At 43.8% G+C, this 18,482-nt stretch overlaps 1 protein-coding gene across 11 annotated transcripts in view; it reads right to left on the reverse strand.

Annotated features, from left to right (window-relative positions):
* Positions 1-18,482, reverse strand: part of MAGI1 (membrane associated guanylate kinase, WW and PDZ domain containing 1) — a 169,348-nt gene that overhangs the window by 10,487 nt on the left and 140,379 nt on the right. For 6 of the 11 annotated variants that reach the window (XM_024199688.2, XM_024199681.2, XM_024199687.2 and 3 more), the window contains 5 exons: positions 18,198-18,275; positions 14,825-14,916; positions 12,949-13,141; positions 10,018-10,311; positions 6,266-6,469 (listed from right to left, as the gene is read on the reverse strand). In XM_024199688.2, coding sequence (XP_024055456.1) covers positions 6,266-6,469; positions 10,018-10,311; positions 12,949-13,141; positions 14,825-14,916; positions 18,198-18,275 — 861 coding nt within the window. The remainder of the gene's footprint in view (positions 1-6,265; positions 6,470-10,017; positions 10,312-12,948; positions 13,142-14,824; positions 14,917-18,197; positions 18,276-18,482) is intronic. The other 5 variants (XM_024199707.2, XM_024199690.2, XM_024199685.2 and 2 more) reach the window with 4 other exon arrangements.

The raw sequence follows: 18,482 nt of genomic DNA on the forward strand, positions 1-18,482 counted from the left end.
TCTTACCAATAATAAATAATCAAATAAATACGCAGTACTTATATACTAAGTTCCCTGTAAGCTGCGCGGCCATGCAGCAGCCTATTTAGCACCACGCAGGTGCTCAGAGAACCCGCCCGGCTGGGACCAGCTGCGGACGGGGAGGGGCGGCCCGGACCTGCCGCAGCTGGGCTGCCCCTCCCCCGGCCTGTACTCAGGCCTGGCCTGGACCTGCTGCGGCCGAAGGAGGGGAGCCTTTCCCGCCCAGCCCAGGTGCTGCTGCAGGGAGACAGAGCTGGGGGAGTCCTCTCTCTCCCCACCATAGCCCCGGAGCACCCTCCTGCACCCCAAGCCCCTCATCCCTGGCCACACCCCAGAGCCTGGATCTCCTGCACTCCAACCTTCTGCCCCAGCCCTGAGCGCCTCATCCCCGGCCCCACCCCGGAGCCCTCACCCCCCACACTTCAACTCTCTGCCCCAGCCCTGAGTCATCTCCAACACTCCAAACCCCTCGGCCCCACCCCCACACCACATGAATTTTGTTATGTGCACCAATAGGGAGGTGATGTGTGACACACATCACCTCCCTATTGGTGCACATAACAAAATTCATTCCACACCTGTGTGGGGAAAATTAGAGGGAACACTGCTTATAGCATGACTTTTATCCAAGGCACATCCTCCCCCCTTGCTGGCAGGGTGAAGTCCACTGAATACCATGGAGGTATTCTTTAGAAATCATTAGCATGAATCCAGCTGGCGTGAGTAACAATACCAGTGAAGAAGAACAGTGTGGGTCTAGCACGGACCCTGGGGATGCACTGAGCTCACTATCCCGCTCTGAAGCCTATGCTGCATTGTCATCACTTCTATTGTTACTTGCACTCGTTGGATTCACACTAGCTCAGGTCAGCTAGCCCATGAACAGCTGTTGCTGTGTAGACATATCCCGCGTCCTTGTAAAAATGGCATACCTCCCCCTGCTGGATGGGAGGCCTGAGGGCTATTTTCATTCCTCTGAAGGGCTACAATCTGAAGTAACCGCGATCTAACATGGCTGAGCTTATTGATTACTTTAGCCTGGTCTGCACTGACTCTCAGTTTGCTAATGAACTTTCATTCATAGATTCCTCAATGTTAAGGCCAGAAGGGACCATTATGAACATCTAATCTGACTTCCTGTATAAACACAGGCCAGAGAATTTCATCAGCAATTCCTGCCCCAAGCCAACATTTCTGGTTGAGCTAGAGCTTTAGATAGACATTCAAACTTGATGTAAAGAATTTGAGTGACACAGAATCCACCACGTCATTAGGTAAGTTGTTCCGATGATTAATTATCTTCACTTTTAAAAAAAATGTGTAGGTAATGTAAAAAATTCTAGTCTGAATTTGACTAGTTTCTGCTTCAAGCCCAAGTTAACACACAAACAAATAAAACACCTGGTTCTCCAATCACTCTAAGGTCTCTTTCCTGCCTAACCTTGTTTGCATTACGCTTCTGTCATCTGGTATTTCTCCCTGGTGACTCTGAGGGAAGTTCCCTATAGTGCCAGTTTGCATTAATGGAAGGTATGTGCCTCAATTAGAAGAAGAGTGATTTGAAGATGATGGCTGGAAGCTTTTCTGGAAATGTATCTAATGCTGGGATTGTAGTTTATTGCATTGGTTTGTTTATTTTATTTTAAACTATAGGACACCTTGTAACAGATGTCCCTTCCCCCACTAGCTGGGTGGGTGTGGTTTGAGAGAGGCTGAGGAAAGTAAAGTAAAACAAACTGTACTTGTTGGGGGTGATGCTGTCTGGAGCCAGCCACACTCCTGCTTGTGGGCACTGGCTGCATTAAAGAACTGTTGGATTTTAAGACAACATGGTCTTGTCTAATTCACTTGGGCATCCCTGAGGCTACAATCTGCTCCCAAAATAAACTGTTTCTAAATTGTACTGAATTCAAACAGCACACAAGCCACATAAACCTTCCATTGCCATTTTGGTATGACATGGAGACTGGGTACAAACAGAATACAATAACCTTGCTCCTTAGGAGGTCATGCAAAAAATACCAAGTAGATCAACAATACATCTTAGGTACTGATGAAATTCCACGACACGGTTCTGGGTCTATCTTTAGACCACACTAGCATAAGAGTTATTAATTGTCAACAGATGTGCAGTATTTTTACTAACTTTTTATAAAAAGGCTCAAGATACAAGGCGAGCATGCTCTCTGAATAATTTCTACTGTCCTCCCTGCTTTGAAATAAGAAGAGCCATCTATCTAATTGACTTAAAGGTTGTCTAGTTTTACTAACTTCTGTAAGAACCACTATATCATTTGCTGAAAGGCTGTTTGCAAATTTTTACTTTAAATTAGATCTCCTCAAATCACCTTTAACAACAGAGATTGCTCTCTCCACTGCCACCATCAGAAAGCTTTGCTAAGTCAAGTTAACTCAATAGGTACCAACCCACACTTCAAGTTCAGGCTCAGGGATGAAACAGACAGACATTGCTTCCAGTTTTGTTCTCATGCGAAACACTCATTCCCAGTGTACTACACATTTTCCCCTATCCTGTAAAGATTTATGCATGTGACTGACTGGATGTACTGTAGCAGTCCCACTGCTTTCTCGGCCAGTTTCAGTGGGAGTACTCAGGAAGGTGTAAAGTTAAGTGCATGCAGGATCAGGGCCTAAATTAGTAAAGATCAGAATAACTATCTAAAATATTTGAAGGCACTATGGGCCAAATTCTGCCCTTGGATAGATATGTGCAACTCCCATGGACCTCAATGGGCACTATACAAGTATTTATGGGACAGAACTTATCTACATATACACATACATACAGATGCTTTTTAATCATTTCTTGGCTTGGACACTAGTGCACCTCGGTCCCTCCTATTCTCTGCCTTTTGTGCAGCGTAGTATAGTCTACCTGTGATACTTTGGTCTCATTTCCGTTGCTGGGCTTAGTGTGCGGGTGCTGGATGTTTTTGGTGGCCTGTGATTTCCAGGTGGTCACACTAGATGGGCTTGTTGGCCCTTCAGGCCTGAAACTGTAGGACTCTCTCAGAGGCCCTAGAATTATCACACAGTAAAAATAACTTTTTAAAAACTTTTTAATTTCATTAGTAAGCGATGCCAACACTTGTGATCATCTCATGATATTTGGCTGTGGAGAAAAGCTTGAAAATATGACCCCTAAAGGCTTCAAATGCAGAAGGCAGATGAAAAGAACCCAACATGGATTTTTAAAAAACCTCATGATTTTAGAGCAAATCTCTCCTGGCTTTTTTGGGGAGGGGAAGGGGAGGAGAGAAAGGGGGGGCTGCACCCTGACTTTTGAATGCCTGCTGAGTAAAATTGACAAAATCACCTTGAACAGGGCCGGCTCCAGGCACCAGGCACCCAAGCTGGTGCTTGGGGCGGCACCTGGAGGGGGGCGGCGCGGCGCTCCGGCCGCCGGGGAGAGCGGGGCCACAGCCGGGCTCGCCGCCCTCCCCCTGGCGCTCTGGCCGCCGGGGGGAGAGCCGAGCCCCCGCCGGGGCTCGCCACCCTGCCCCCGGCGCTCTGGCCACCGGGGTGGGGGGGAGAGCCGAGCCCCCGCCGGGGTTCGCCGCCCTCCTCCCAGGGCTCCGGCCGCCCCCCCCCCCGGCCGCCGGGGGGAGAGCGGAGCCCCCGCCGGGGCTCTGGCCGCCCCGCCCCCCCCCGGCTCCGGCAAAAAAGCCAGAGCCGGCCCTGACCTTGAACTGCAAAGTGAAAGTTAAAACGAAGGCCCGAATTCTGCAGTGACACCAGTGTAAAGATCATTCCCTTCTTACTTGGCACTCCTTTGCCTTTCTTTCCTTTCAGCGTGGAATGCCTTCAGAACAGCCTTAGCGGAGCATTGCCTGCATGTCTTTCTCCCAGCTTAAACAGAGTTAACGTGGCATGTTGTCTCTCCCATAATCCTGTTATGTGTGTTTGGGTGCACACGGCTGGCATGTTTCCGACACACACACACTGACTGGCTGAGTATGTGTGTGGGAGAGGAAATCCTCTCTTATGTGAAGATGCTTAAACCATTCAAGATTTTTATAACTCAGACGTCGACGTCGCTCAATTTTATTCAGTTGCAGGAACATGGTAATGAACCACTTTTCTCTAGGTCTCTATTCAACATTGGCACATACAGGCCAGTTCAGATTCCAGCCTATCTGATTTATAGTCATTTCATTATTCGTGAATACTCAATTCACTGGAAGCTGCAGAAGATCACACAGAGTTTGACCTGCTGCTTAGCAATATAAGGAAAAAGCCCCGAAATGTACAGAATATCTCATCCTAAATAGAAGTGGTTTATAAAGACAGATACGTTCTGGTCTTCATCAGTTTAAAGTTTTATAACTAAAAGCACTGTAATCAGGCTTCTTGGGTAAGGCATAAATATATGGTTCAGGTTGTGATTTTCAAAGGAGTCTTAGAGTACGTCTACACTGCAAAGAAAAACCTGTGGCGCTGAGTCTGAAGGGCTGGGGCAACTGACTCAGGTTCGCAGGACTTGGGCTGTATGGCTAAAAATAGCAGTGTATACATTCCCACTGGAGTTGGGAGCCTCGGTTCTGAAATCTGAGGAGTGGGGATCCAGCCCAATAGGGAACACTTGCTCAGCTATTTTTAGCCCTGCAGCCTGAGCACTGTGACCTGGGCTGTGACATTCGGTGCTATGGGTTTTTCTTTGCATTGTAGACATACTCTTGGAGAGTTAGGCACCACTGAATTTTTCCACTGGAAACTGGACATGTGACTCCTTTATGCTCCTTTGAAAATCCCTGGCTCAATTCATAATTTCTCTCCAGCTCTCTAAAAATATTCACTGCCATAAACTCTCTGTTTCATAGATACAGAGTACAATATGGCTTGTGTGATAGACACCGAAGCATAAGTGACAGCACAATGTTTCCAGTCAGACTGTGGGGTGAAAAAACCTCATGTTAATAGTTTTCATTGCAATGGGCTATCTTATTTGAGTCAATTTTTCCTTAATTGCACTCTTTCTACATTTAATTGAGTTTTCTGGACTGCAAATAATATATTGCACGATTCTCAAAATGCTCATTAGGATTGAGTCAGGGCCGTCAAATGTTATAAACATTGATTCAGCTTGACACGGACAGGACTGCAGGAGAGAATTTCTACGAAGCAAATTTAGACTACAGACCAATCCAGAGCATACCATTTACAGCGAATCAATAAAAAATATGGGATTCAGAACCATAACGATTTAATCCTACTATAGAAATATCCCTAACATTTATGCCTTGTTCTTAATGGTATGGTCAGGGATAGGTTTGGGAAAAGAGTTCTTCCCAATTCAATCCTAGGGTTTGTCTGCATGAACACTTAGTTTGCAGCAAGCGGGGGTGTAGATCTACCCCGTTCTATCCTGCCATGCACAGTGTCTGTGTAGACCCGGCTGCCTCTCACTAACAGTTCCTTAGCACATAGCAGGGTAGATTTACACCACAGCTTGCCACAAACTAAGTGTTTGCGTTGTTAAGCCCCTAGGCACGGTGCAGATCCATTAATTGTTTTTAAGCACGCTATGACCAGGTCTGGCCCCAGCTATCAGCCACATTAAGTAATTCCTGGGACAATAAAATTACCCCATCTCGGCGTAATTCCTGAACCAATCAGTTGTGAGCACCTCGAGAACCAAAATCACTGAGCAAAAGCATTTCAAACGGCACTGAGATCATTCCTAAAGCAACTTGCCCTGAATAAAAACAAAGCTTCTTTTCAAACGGCTTAAATCATGACAATGTGTTTATCCCTTTCTGTGATCCCTATTGCTATATAGACTGCTTGTGTATATGTAAAACCTCGGGGACTTCATGCCTTACAGGGCATGCATCCTCTCCCAAATATTCTAACGCAGCATTATCACTGCAAAAATCAAATAAAGTTTCAAAATCCACAGAGATGTGGGTCTCATTTACAGAAGGTAGTTTTAAAGAGACAGTTGGAGGAATGCAGGAAGGAGGGGATCTTAATTTCTGACCAGACTTAGAGCCTCTTGGTTTTTTTTGTTGTTGTTTAAAAAGCTGATTTCCAGTTATAGGAAGGAGGGGCAGGGGGAGGGCGCGAAGAGACATGGTTGTATGACAGTGGCAAACTTCTCAATGCTAACTCCAGCCTGGTGGGTGGAGAATGGAAACCTGCAAGTCTGTGCAACTCAAAGTGACATGAAAAGCCAAAGAGAAATAAAACATTTGGATGAGACAGAAATGAGCATATACTTTACCATCCCCTGGAATGATGCGCAGAGTAACAGTGTTTCCTGCTTCTTTAATTAAGTTGACAATATCTGAATGCGATTTGTTGGTGATGGAACATCCATTAACAGCCAAGATTCGGTCTCCTACTTTCAGCTTGCCACAGCGGTCTGCGGGGCTCCCCTCAATGATCCGACCTATTTTGTGAGGCATGGCCACACATGCATTTCCTGCTTTTGTATTGGTTTTGTTTTTGTTTTTAATTGTTTATATACATGGGACAGCGGTGAAGGGGAAAAGGAGAAAAAGGGTTGAAAAGGGAAAGAGAAGGTTAAGGGTTAATTAATTAATGCATCAAGCAAAAGTTATTAAAGGATAGCATTGCTGCCGCTGTTCAAAACATTGGCAAATCAACTATACGAGTGCAAAGTGCTTCACCTGGACTTACTACCGTTACAGGTAGGTGTTTCCTAGGCCACGTCTACACTACCTGCCGCATCGGCGGGTAGTAATCGATCTATCGGGGATCGATTTATCGCGTCTCGTCTAGACATGATAAATTGATCCCCGAATCGACGCCCGTACTCCACCTCAGCAGGAGGAATATGCGGAGTCGACAGGGGAGCCGCGGTGGTCGACTTGCCGCCGTGAGGACGGCCAGGTAAGTCGAACTAAGATACTTCGACTTCAGCTATGCGAATAGCGTAGCTGAAGTTGCGTATCTTAGATCGATTTCCCCCCCCCCCGAGGTGTAGACCAGCCCCTATAGTTAGATAGCTAATCCACCAAAACTCTGACCCATCATTTGGTTGCAAATGGTGGGATTTTTAGAGTCTATAACTGCACTCAACAGTCCAAAAATAACCGGACTGAGGTTTTATTTTTGTACTGCAACCTTCAAACTGCTGGAAGAAAACTCAACCTTGCTGCTTGTAGATTACATCAGTCAGCATCTCTCGTCTTTATCTCAGCCAGCTGCTGTTCAAGCTTCTGCCAATGTTTTGTTCTTTCTCAATTTAGAAAGATAATCACTCTATGCCTAGGAAGGAGTGTGACTCCCCTTTTAACCACAGAGATCTAGTCTATCAATGCTGCACGGGTAAGCAATAAGATGTTGTTTCTTCCATAGTGAACAAAGAAAGCACTAGGCAAGGCGCAGGACCACTAGAGATGGGCCAAGACTGACATACCTGACCTGCTCGGTACCACCAACCTCCTCATAACCATTTGTTAACTCTTCCCATTTTATGATCTTAAAGGGCATAGGGTTGTGGGTGGGGGAGGGGGAGGAGAGGGGGAAATGAGGCATTCCTGATTTAAATAGCTCTAAAACCACAGGCAGAACAATCCAAATATCTAAGAGAGAGACACAGCAAGAGCATTTTGTGAGGAATGCATTACAGACTCAGAAACGTCTTCCCACCGCACACAATCACTTTGTACGGGGCTGAGCACCACTGAAATCAATGTGACTGGAGGATGCTCAACATCTTGCAGAATTGGGGCTAGAGGAGACAGAACTCAGGTCAAACCAACCATCTAGTTTCCTGAAACTGCCGACAAGCCCAGACATGCAACACATGAGAAGTGGAGCATGAGATTGTGAGGCACGCAGTGAGAACTCTGTCTCCGGAATACATTCATCCCCAAAAGCCAGTTCTGTGTATATGCTGTAATCGTTTATTTTATTAGTAGTTTTAGAGATATATGCTGCGACATGGGTTACAGTACCAAAAAGACCATAAAGAAGAAAGGGCTAAAAAACGGGGATATGACAAGGTGGGAAATGCACGCTCCTCACCAGCAGTAAGGATTATTATTTCTCAATAGTGAGCAAATTCCTCTCTCATACAGACCATCATTGGACTGCTCATTTCAGTGGATGTTTTGTGGGCCTCAAAATCAGAAATTCATTTTCAATCTCCCCTATTTACAGATCATAGATGACGGACCCATGCTCGGGTGACCAGGGGCGTTTTTGAATCAGTTTGGCCCATCTCTAAAGACCACCCATGTGAGAAACTACAGGTACGAGGCAAGCACTGCATAGCTCAGGACAAGCATCTCATGCAGAACATTAGGAAAAAGGTCAATGTACTCAAAAATTCAAGGAAAAACAGTCAAAGGTCAAAACGTATCACCGTGGAAACCCTACAAAAATTATATAACAGCAGCTTTCATGTAGCTAACATTTCTGGTTCAAGTAAACAACTTTTTACATCATGACAAAGTTTCTTTACGGAGAAAAAAGCACAATATATCTCACATCTAGTAATATCTATTTGACCATATATATTTTAAATACTTTCAAGTACATAAAATCTCTCTCCATATTCAGTTTACACTTTAATAGATCATTGTGCTTTGGTATAAAAATGGCTAGGCCCAAATTGCAGTATTGAGGTACTGAGGGACGCATGGGGCTGCCCTCCTCCAGCAGAAGCTTGGGGGCGGACTGTACCTGAGACACTATCTTCACGACTCTTTTTTCCCCCTGAAATTTCCACTGTAGCAGCTCTACCAGTGCTAAGAACGACTGCTCTCGAAGGCATGGTAGGTAGAGCACCATCACTATGCTAGTGCTCTCACCAGTGATAGCAATGGTGGGAAATTTTAGGGAGAAAAGGCTAGTACAGATAAAGCCAGCGAGAGGCACTTCTTCTCCAAGCTCGCCAGTGCACCTGGAGAACATTGCAGGTTGCATAGGATGGTGCAGTCTACTTGGCCTGGTGTGCCCAACCTGCTACACAGGGTAGTGTGGAAGGAGTAGAGCTACCGCTCTGCCTCCTCTTTTCCCCTCCTAGTCTTTTTTTGGGGATGTGTCCTGGGAGTGCACACGCAGAGGCGGGTAGTTTCTATACTCCCCTGAGCACAGAAGCCAATATTGCCCCTGGCCTCATGCAGGGTATTCATTTCCATCACAACCTTCCTTCCATTCCTACATCTCCACCCAAATGCCATCCCCACTCTCTGTCATTGCTTTAGTTAATGGTTGTTTCAAAAATACCCCTCTTTAGCTATGCAGAAAGAATTACATCTTCCTGCCAAGAATCAAACGGCTCGGAAGGGGTACCACACCGGGCTCTCTTAAGAAAGCACAGGTGACCAAATTCAGTAAAGCAGCATACAGACAGAGTCATGTCAGCTGCTCATTTTCCACTATTCAAATGAAGTGTGTGTTTGGGAGAAGGAGGCAGCGGGAGCTTAAGGAGATGAGCTATCTTTTTGATTTTATGGCGACCACTAACATTTTAGCAGTTCCCAGATATCGGCTTGCTCATCCCCCTATGGTGAGCCAAGAGCATCCCTACGAACCCGAAAGAAAAGCTAATCAGTGTAACAGTTGCTATTTTTAAATGAACGGAATCTCCACTGACAACAGGGGGCAAAATTTCAATCATTCAGTTATTTCTATCCTGCAATATCATGTGCCCCTTCTTCACAGGTTCCCCCTGCTATTTGATGGACAGCACAATCCAACCCAGGGCACGTGGTTAACACACCACTGCAAACTATCTCTGGAGTGCACTCAAGGAGTGTCAGTCTTTGGCACTGGTGGTGGGGCTGTTTACAATAGCCATCTGTGTTTTTTAATTCACTGTTGAGCAAAACCCAGGAGGCAAACACCTACTAATGCTCAGCATTCAATGAAGTTATTAATTACACAAATCAAGGCTTGTTCATGAATTTTAAATTATTTAGATCCTAGCTACTCTTGACCGCACCATGGCATTCAAACTCTTGTCTCATTAGAGGTGCTTCGACAATTCCCAGGACTTACCAAAAGTTGTCCCTGCCTCGGGCCTGCTAACTGAGGACACAATCACAAAGCCAAAGCCTTCATTTTCTCCCCGGCGGATTTCGACGTCATACGGCTGCACCACTGTGCTGACCACGCCGCTTCCCCCGCCCCCGCCACTGCCAATGCCGCTGGTGCTGCCGCTGCCCGAGCTCACAGTGTTTAAGGAGTTCTGGCTTCCCTGCGGGGTCCGCTTTTCCTCCGTCAGGGAAGCTGGCTGGTTGCTGCTGTGGTGTGAAGAGGCTGGAGAAGGGACTTCGTTCTCTGCTTTTGGAACTGCAGAAGAAATGCAGGAGTCTCACTGAACTGTCTACAGAGAACACTGTTTTTAGTATTACAAATGTTCGGCAACAGAAACACATACCTATGATAAATGGCAGAACAGGTCTATTTTACTGTGAGCGGATGACTGGAAATATTTACTTTGCATCTTGTAGTCAGTCATTATCAGCTGCCACCACCAGTTTGAAACAAGATGGAAAACACACACGCGTGGCAGGCGTGCAAATGCTTGCTTGTCGGTGCAGTAGCACAACTAAGGTCTTGTCTTCACAGAGAAGTTGCACCGATTTAACTAAAGGAGTGATGTTGCACTGAGTTAAACCAGTGCAACTTTGTGTGTGTGGATGCTCTACACCATTTTAAATCTGGTTTACATTGGTTCAGCTTGTCCCTGTTAAATACCACCTGCTACACATTTAGTTAAACTGGAGCACCTTTGTACTCATTCCAGGCCCAAGAGAAGATGCAGGGTTAAGTATCACTAACTACCTAGATTGCACCACTTGTATATTATAAAGCAACCCCCATAGGTAGGGTTAAGTTACGGCATGTCTACACTTACCTCCGGAGCGATAGATCCAGCAGGGATCGATTTATGGCATCTAGTGAAGACGCGATAAATCGACTGCCGAGCGCTCTCCCGTCGACTCAGGTACTCCACTGGAGCGAGAGGCGCAGGTGGAGTTGACGGGGAAGCGTCAGCAGTCGACTTACTGCAGTGAAGACACCGCGGTGAGTAGATCTAAGTACGTCGACTTCAGCTACATTATTCACGTAGCTGAAGTTGTGTAACTTAGATCGATTCTCTCCCCCCCCCCCCCCCCAGTCTAGACCAGGCTTTAGAGTCTTGCTAACACACACTTATTTCCAGTGCATAATACTGAATAGTAATATTGAAAGAGCACAAAGTAAGCGCTTTGTGATGGGATCATCTCACTGTTGCATGTTTATACAGTGCCACGTACAACAAGGATGTAGTCTAGGCACTACAACCGTACAGATCATGAACAACAGAAGTCGTAGGCGGTGTTACAACAAAAGCTAATGATCATTAAACTACATCTTAACAAATAAACCCAGACAGAAAAATGCGCTTTTGAACGTCGTTACCCATCAAGAGACCAAGACAAAGGCACTGCACAAGTATTGGATATAAAGGCAAAAATGCAAACATCACCCTGTGCAAATCCTAGACTAACAATCTCAAACCCTCTTGACCCAAGGGTAAGGGGAGCAGTAGGGAACCAAAAGCTCAGACACAATATAATCTAAATCTTTTTATGCCAGTTTCTAGCCTGGATTTAAAAAATTAACAAAAAATCCCCACCTCTATAAAACCAATCCTCTCTTACAGGATCTACAATGGTAATGTCAAACAAACACCACAGTATTTACTCTAGTGCTGTAGGCTGTTATAGCAAATAATTTATGCTCCACTTGCACTACATTGTTGAAAGTATTAGTTAAGAAATAAGCACATATTTCACATTGCCTGCAAGAAGCCCATCTGTGGTTCAATGTATAAGAACAAGGGGCAGTTTTAGAGAGGCTGTGACAGTCTTAACTACTTGTGTGTGTTTATTTCTCAATCTGAAGGTTACTTTGATGCTTCTTTAAGCTTAAAATACCTCACTCCCTATTCTTCTGCTGACACCTCACCTTGAAGGTCTATTTCACATCTTCTCTTTCTAGAAATGGCCCTAGACCAAAATACCAAACCTAAACTCCCTGAAATTTGGGTGCAGATGGAGCAAAATCTCAGTGCTACCAGTCAACAGGAGTGATACATAAATCAACTATCATTCATCATGAGCTCGCTAGCTGCATTGTCATTTTCTTTGACAACGCCGCATTTTTACAGATTTGCGAGAACAACAAAACAATGTTTTGTTCTTGCCTCTGTTTTTCCCCTCACCCAAGCCATGTTCAGTGGCGGGAATGGTTATATTTTCACCTTGGATCAATGTGGGAACACCCTGGCTTTTGAATATGGTGCTTACAAAATGAAAAAGCAGAGAAGAGTTTCAAACAACTCTACTTTGCATCAGTCTTCAACGGTCTCTCACGGACAGAACTGAAGGGATGTCCTGAGAGGAGCATGGTCTAAGGGCTAGGGAACTGGGCCTCTGGAGACCTGTATGGCAGTCCTGCGTGTGACCCTGAGCAAGTGATCTTCCCTCTCTGGGCCTCTGTCCCTCCCCTCTGCCCCTTTCTGTCTTGTCTATTTAGATTGTAAGTTCCTCAGGGCAGGGACAGTCTCTTACCGGGTGTCTGAGCATCATGAAGCTACCATAACACATATAAGTAATGACAACAACAATGATTCGTGTTCGTGAACGGCTTTAACAGAAACCTGAACAAGGACTGAAGAGGCCCAGGCTGCTTACAAACAGAGAATCTTGATACATGTTTAACCAGAAAGAAACCTATATTTAAACAATATTTGAACCACCAAAATATAAAATAAAATAAAAATCAACACAAAGGGTGAAATAATATCTGCGTCCATATCGTTATTCCCATTTTTGCAAGAATATTATGAGACGGAGCTTTTGATCGTTAGCAAGCCGATCACTGGACACAGATGGAAAATAATAAGAGCTGTGCCCACCCGGTCACATGGCAACATACCTGTGTATACCACTTTGCGCCTTACAGTTAGATTGACATGACCTTGCTTGGCAGCCTGTTGCATAAGCTGGACTACAAGCTGGTGAGATTTTCCGACCACAGGTGTTCCGTCCACACAGATCAGTTCATCTCCAGATCTCAGACGACCGTCGGCATCAGCCGCGCCCACTGGTACAATGTGACCAATGTAAATCTGATGAATTAAAAAAAACAAGAGAGAGAGAGAGAGAGAGAGAGAGAGAGATGTTGAATGAGCATGTACCAATCAGACAGACAGCAGGAAATCACAGGAGAGCGGTAACGAGATCTGGAGCCTCGGTCTGAGTGTGACCCAAATCAACAGCATCCAAAAGACAGTAACATGTGTCAGCTGTACTGTACAGTGGCCTCTAGTAAGTAACAGTCCAGGTGTTAGTAGACACCTGTCCACGTCATGAAATCATCATAAAAACTACTGGCATATTCTGTTTCTACTATTACTATACCATAACTTTGTATCAGATCCCTCAACCTCTACTGATAACGCACTTTGAGAGACATGTGTGAGGAAATTAACCGGCCTGCGGATCTGCCCTACAAAAAGCAGGCCTAAACCAAACTGAGTGTTATGCTTTTGCCAGTCTCGGTCAAGGGTCATGACCAGAGGCGGGAGGGGGCCGGGGAAAGGGGAATGGAAAAACCCCAGCAGCAGTAATAATAGCGTGTGTGTTTATGGCTGGTGAAATATAATAACCGCTTGTGTGAAGCAATAAGCATCCAGTAATATATCATCCCAAAAAGTCATGCTTTATGTGTCCCCTAATTGTGTAAACCCCATTAAGCAATTGTACCCTGCTCAGAACATTTAAGTAATAGGCACCCCATGTGATGAAAGTTGTTGACTGTATCGGAAACCACCAAGAACTCCTCTACTCAATTTGCACCCTGTTCTGGGAAGATTGCAACAGGGGTGCCGGGAAGAGCGGAAAGACCCTAACTCCCCAATTCTGATAAATGACGTGTAACGTGTAATATGATTGCGGTTTTCGGCTTTAAAAAGGCAAATTGTACTTTGGATTGAGGAAGTAGGTTTCAGACTGCTACCCCAGCGCGTTGGTATGTATTGCAAATAAACGGGCCTCAGGCTTGAGTCTGTGAACTAAAATCAATGCGTGGGTGACTTTTTCCACGACACATGCTTTATAAAAATGCTCTATAATACAATAGAAAGATGATAAATAGTATGGTCAGTCCTGCCAGGAAAGCCAAGAGGTGAACTGAGACTGAATTATCCTCTGACCTGTCCCTGGAGTCCTTGAGCCTGAGTCCTCTCTCATGCACACCAATTTCAGTTTAGCCTTACTGAGCTCATGGGGAGTTATTCCGCGTTTACTCTGGCATGAGAGAAAAATCACGCTCCATAAATGGGTATAAATGTGACAGGACAGAATACAGAAATTTATATTGCCACGTTCTACGTGTGACCTGCTCAGTGAATAGACAAGAGCATTAGGTGCTCTTAGTCTGTCCCCTTTCACGGGTACTAGATTCATGTTTAAGAGGCCCAGAGAATGTGGGTGTTTGCGGGTGCGGGAAGACTGCTCAAAGGTCAAATACAACAATAACAGAAACCATATTGGAAGATTTTTCTCGATCAAGGCGCATGGGGGTGGATGGATAAATCTAGGGGTTTGGTTTGGCCTGGAATACAGATAAGGACCAACAGTGAAGTTCAGAGCTCCCCTCAAATTTTAAGGGTGTTTGGATGTGTGGTGTTAGCTTAGGCCCATCTCTCATTTTAACAGAGATGCTGTTTGCACAGCACTGCATGCGTTTTTGCAGTGATTCTGGAAGGTAACACTGGTTAACATAAATCCACATTTTAAAAAGCACTTACGGGTTCTCCAGGCTCATTTCCACCTAGAATCCTAAACCCAAAGCCCGTTTCCTTTCGCCATAGAAAGATATCCTGTTCTTGATAATCTGGAACTGAAGGAAAAGGAGGAAAGGAAATTATTGTTACTTCTAATAAGAAAAGCACAGATTTACACCCACGTCCCCCCGAGACCTCTCAATTTTGTACTACTAGAAGTGATAAAACTTTGAGATAGGAGATGAACTAACAGTCCAGTTGCGCCTTCCTCACCCATAGCGAATAGCACCCTATTACATATGCTGTCCCATTGACAGCTCATGTGGTCAGATATAGCTCACCATGAGTAAGGATGGCACAAGCGGGCTTTGCAGGGCAAAACAGATTGAAGCCACTTTGCAACGATGAACTAAACAATGATGTACAGTACCTGCATCACCGTGAGCCTTCGGATGAAAGCAAACTCATTCCAAAAGAGTTCCCCAATCAATGCTCAAATTACATACCTATGGAACTTGATCCAACGTGTGGGGCTTTCTCCCTCAGCCTCCTTCTCTTGGTTTGACTGCAGGAGGTGGTGATTAGGCCTGCTGTATTTATTAGCTGTGCTGTTCTGGCACTCGTGCTTTTTAACGAGGCTCCGTGTTTGGGAACATCCAATCAGATGTTTCCAGACTTCAAGGTATAACTAAAAACGTTCATAGGTTTAATTTGTAAATTACTGCTAGGAATCTGAGGGTTTCTGTTTTAATAGCAGGCAGCCAATTGTGAATCACTGTTTTCTTAGCATTGTGATATTAGAATTCACTAATATGACAATCAGTAATAAATCCCAGACTCTTTTACAAATCATTGGTAAATACACTTCTGTCACTGCTAAGCGATTATCTACAATAGAGAATAACTCCATGCTACCATTGCTTTTGTTTTTGTAAGAGGAAAAAAAGAAACAAGAGGTCTGTATTATGACTTCTGCAGTCATACTTAGCTTTTCTACAGCAGTTTCTTACCTGATCTGATCTGCTGACAACGCTTTAAATAACCTTGGGTCACATCCTCAGTTGGTGTACATCAGAAAAATAAGGTAGCTGATTTACAGCAACTACAGATGTGACCCTCTATATTTAAAATGATATAAAACTGTAAACCAGACAAAGACAGCTGGAAATGCAGAAGAAGCCAACTACGACTTCATTAGTATGGAAAACCACCGACACCTCTACAATGAATATTACATACACTGAAGTAGTAACCTTGAAGTGCAGTTGAACAAAGATGCTTTATATTAAGTTATTCATGCTTTCTTCCTTCTTTTTGATTTAAATGTGAAATTAATTGCTATCATTAAATGATATCAGAAGACAACTTCAGGTTCATTTAATATTTATTGGTTAGTAACTATAACATAGATTAATATTGTAATATACTCCCGCTAATTTATAATAGGATTATTCCTTCATAGACCAACTGTCTATATCTTTAGTAAAGAAATCACTTTCAATTTTCCTCTTTTGAGCTATTCAACTTTACTGCTACAAAAATGATTCATTTTGTTAACAGTCTATAATTATATCTAATATAAAATTAATTGTATAAATACATACATGTATGCAAGATGCACTTTTATAATCAAACTAAAGCTGGATTCAATATCTAAGAGGAGGGGAACCGTTTGTTGTCTTCATTTAGGGCGGTGGCCAAAGCCTCTTGAAGTCAATGCGAATCTTTTCCTTGGCTTCAGTAGGGTTTGGGTTGGGCTCTTACTGCATTTTATGCTGTCTGTGTCTGTTGTACAAAACGGGTTGGTTCTAATCAAATGGTGTTTTTTTGCTTAGGCTTCAGATTACCTAGAATATTATCTCTTTCAAAGACTCAACAATATATTGAAAATGTAATATGAATACACAGACTGGAAGAAGGGAAATGAAATGAACAGGTGAACGTAAGTCATAGACGTGTGAATTGACATTTCCATTCACACCATTTTACAGCCAATGATTTCTACACCTTCTTTTTACACAATATTGTCTCATTTTAGCTGCTTTGTGGTAATAAATTAAGCTTTAGACTTATATGTATCATCTCACTCTAAGCTATAACCTAATTTTCCTGTAAATATAATTACAGAATAATAAGGCTACAAACATGCTGGAAGTCAGTAATTTTGATTAGTTAAGAATAGCTGGCTGAAGGCTATTTGCTCTATGAAGGACATTCTGTATAACAACAGAATTTAGACAATAAATGAATTGGTGTTTGTCACTGTCTTTGTTAATCCAGGCATGAAAAACACAGACACATACGAAAGATTCTCTCCAATTTTTCTCAAGCTTTTTGGCAGAGACTGGCCACGCCAATTAGAGTGCATGCCCTGCCTGTCAGAAACAAAATGGCTTCCACAGAGATCTTCAGCATGGGCCCATTTTCTCAGTATCTCTTAATATGTTCACATTTATCAACCTACAGTGTCACCAACTGTTGCCTTATGTTCCTCGTTCAAATAGAGTCTACTCTATTAATGGCCAGCACGGGCAATGCAAAGCTGGGCTTTAATTAGAGCTTCACATCAGAGCAGTGAAACATTGAGTCTAAAACTGAAGTGTATCTAGCACATTTCCATAATGCATTCACTGTGACAGATCTTAAAGGACCAAAGGAAGATGAAACAACACCACCACACACACACACACACACACACACACACGATGGATACAAAAGAAACAGAACTCCTTTTACAGCTTCTGGCATCAGCTTGCCAATTAGATGTTTTTACTGGCATAGTCCAGACTGCTAACAAAAAACTGTCCATCTCGCTGGCTTAATATACCGTACTTAATGTACGACTAACACACAGTGCAATTATGTTTTGGAGAATTGACCCCAGTCCTCTCCTTACGGTTTAGGAGAAACCATTTTCCTTACAAATTAAAACAAAATCAAATGTTTCTTTGGGCCTTTAACTCTTAAATTTTAACAGTGAGGACCTGCGGGATGCATTTGTGAGGCTTTGGTCTCACAGCCCTGCCTTCATTCCCCAGTGTGTTTCTAAAGTAGTGACCTTAGCATTAGCTCAGATGGCTAAAGTCTCCTTTTAAGGGCAACCATTTTGAGTAACACTGAAAAAGTTGTAAAAAGAGTTGTGTAGGGATTATGAGAAGGAATTGAACCAGCAGCTTAGAGTGACTCCATTCAGAGCAACGAGATATGGCAGGGTAGGTGCATGGAGCACGACCAGAGAGTGTGTGGTTTTAACACAAATATCTAATATCTGCTGCTTGCCAATGGAGAGCTAAACCATCGCCTCCCTTGGTGATGAGTTGTTCCCAAGCACAGAGTAGCAAGAACACCAAACAAGAAGAAAGACAAGACAGAAATAAAGTTCTCAGCTCATCCTTACATTCTCCAAAATTCGTGGAATTGATTTCTCTCTCTCTCTCACCCTTGCTCAGTCCAGTTGCAGGCGAAGGTGACATAGCTGCAATATTAATTTTACAATTTTGCAAAGCTTAATGTATCCCCTTTCTTGTTAAATTCATTTTAATTTACTTTTGACTGATATGGATTCAGTTAGGCTTTCACATGTATTATTGCAAAGGTCATAGCTGCTAAGGATTAAAGCAGAACCTGCTGGTCTATTGAATCGGATATATCTGAATACTAGTTTTTGTCACAATGTACACAT

This window comes from Terrapene carolina, unplaced genomic scaffold (genome assembly GCF_002925995.2).
Source record: "Terrapene carolina triunguis isolate 2854851 unplaced genomic scaffold, T_m_triunguis-2.0 Scaffold89, whole genome shotgun sequence".
Classification (NCBI taxonomy): domain Eukaryota; kingdom Metazoa; phylum Chordata; order Testudines; family Emydidae; genus Terrapene; species Terrapene triunguis.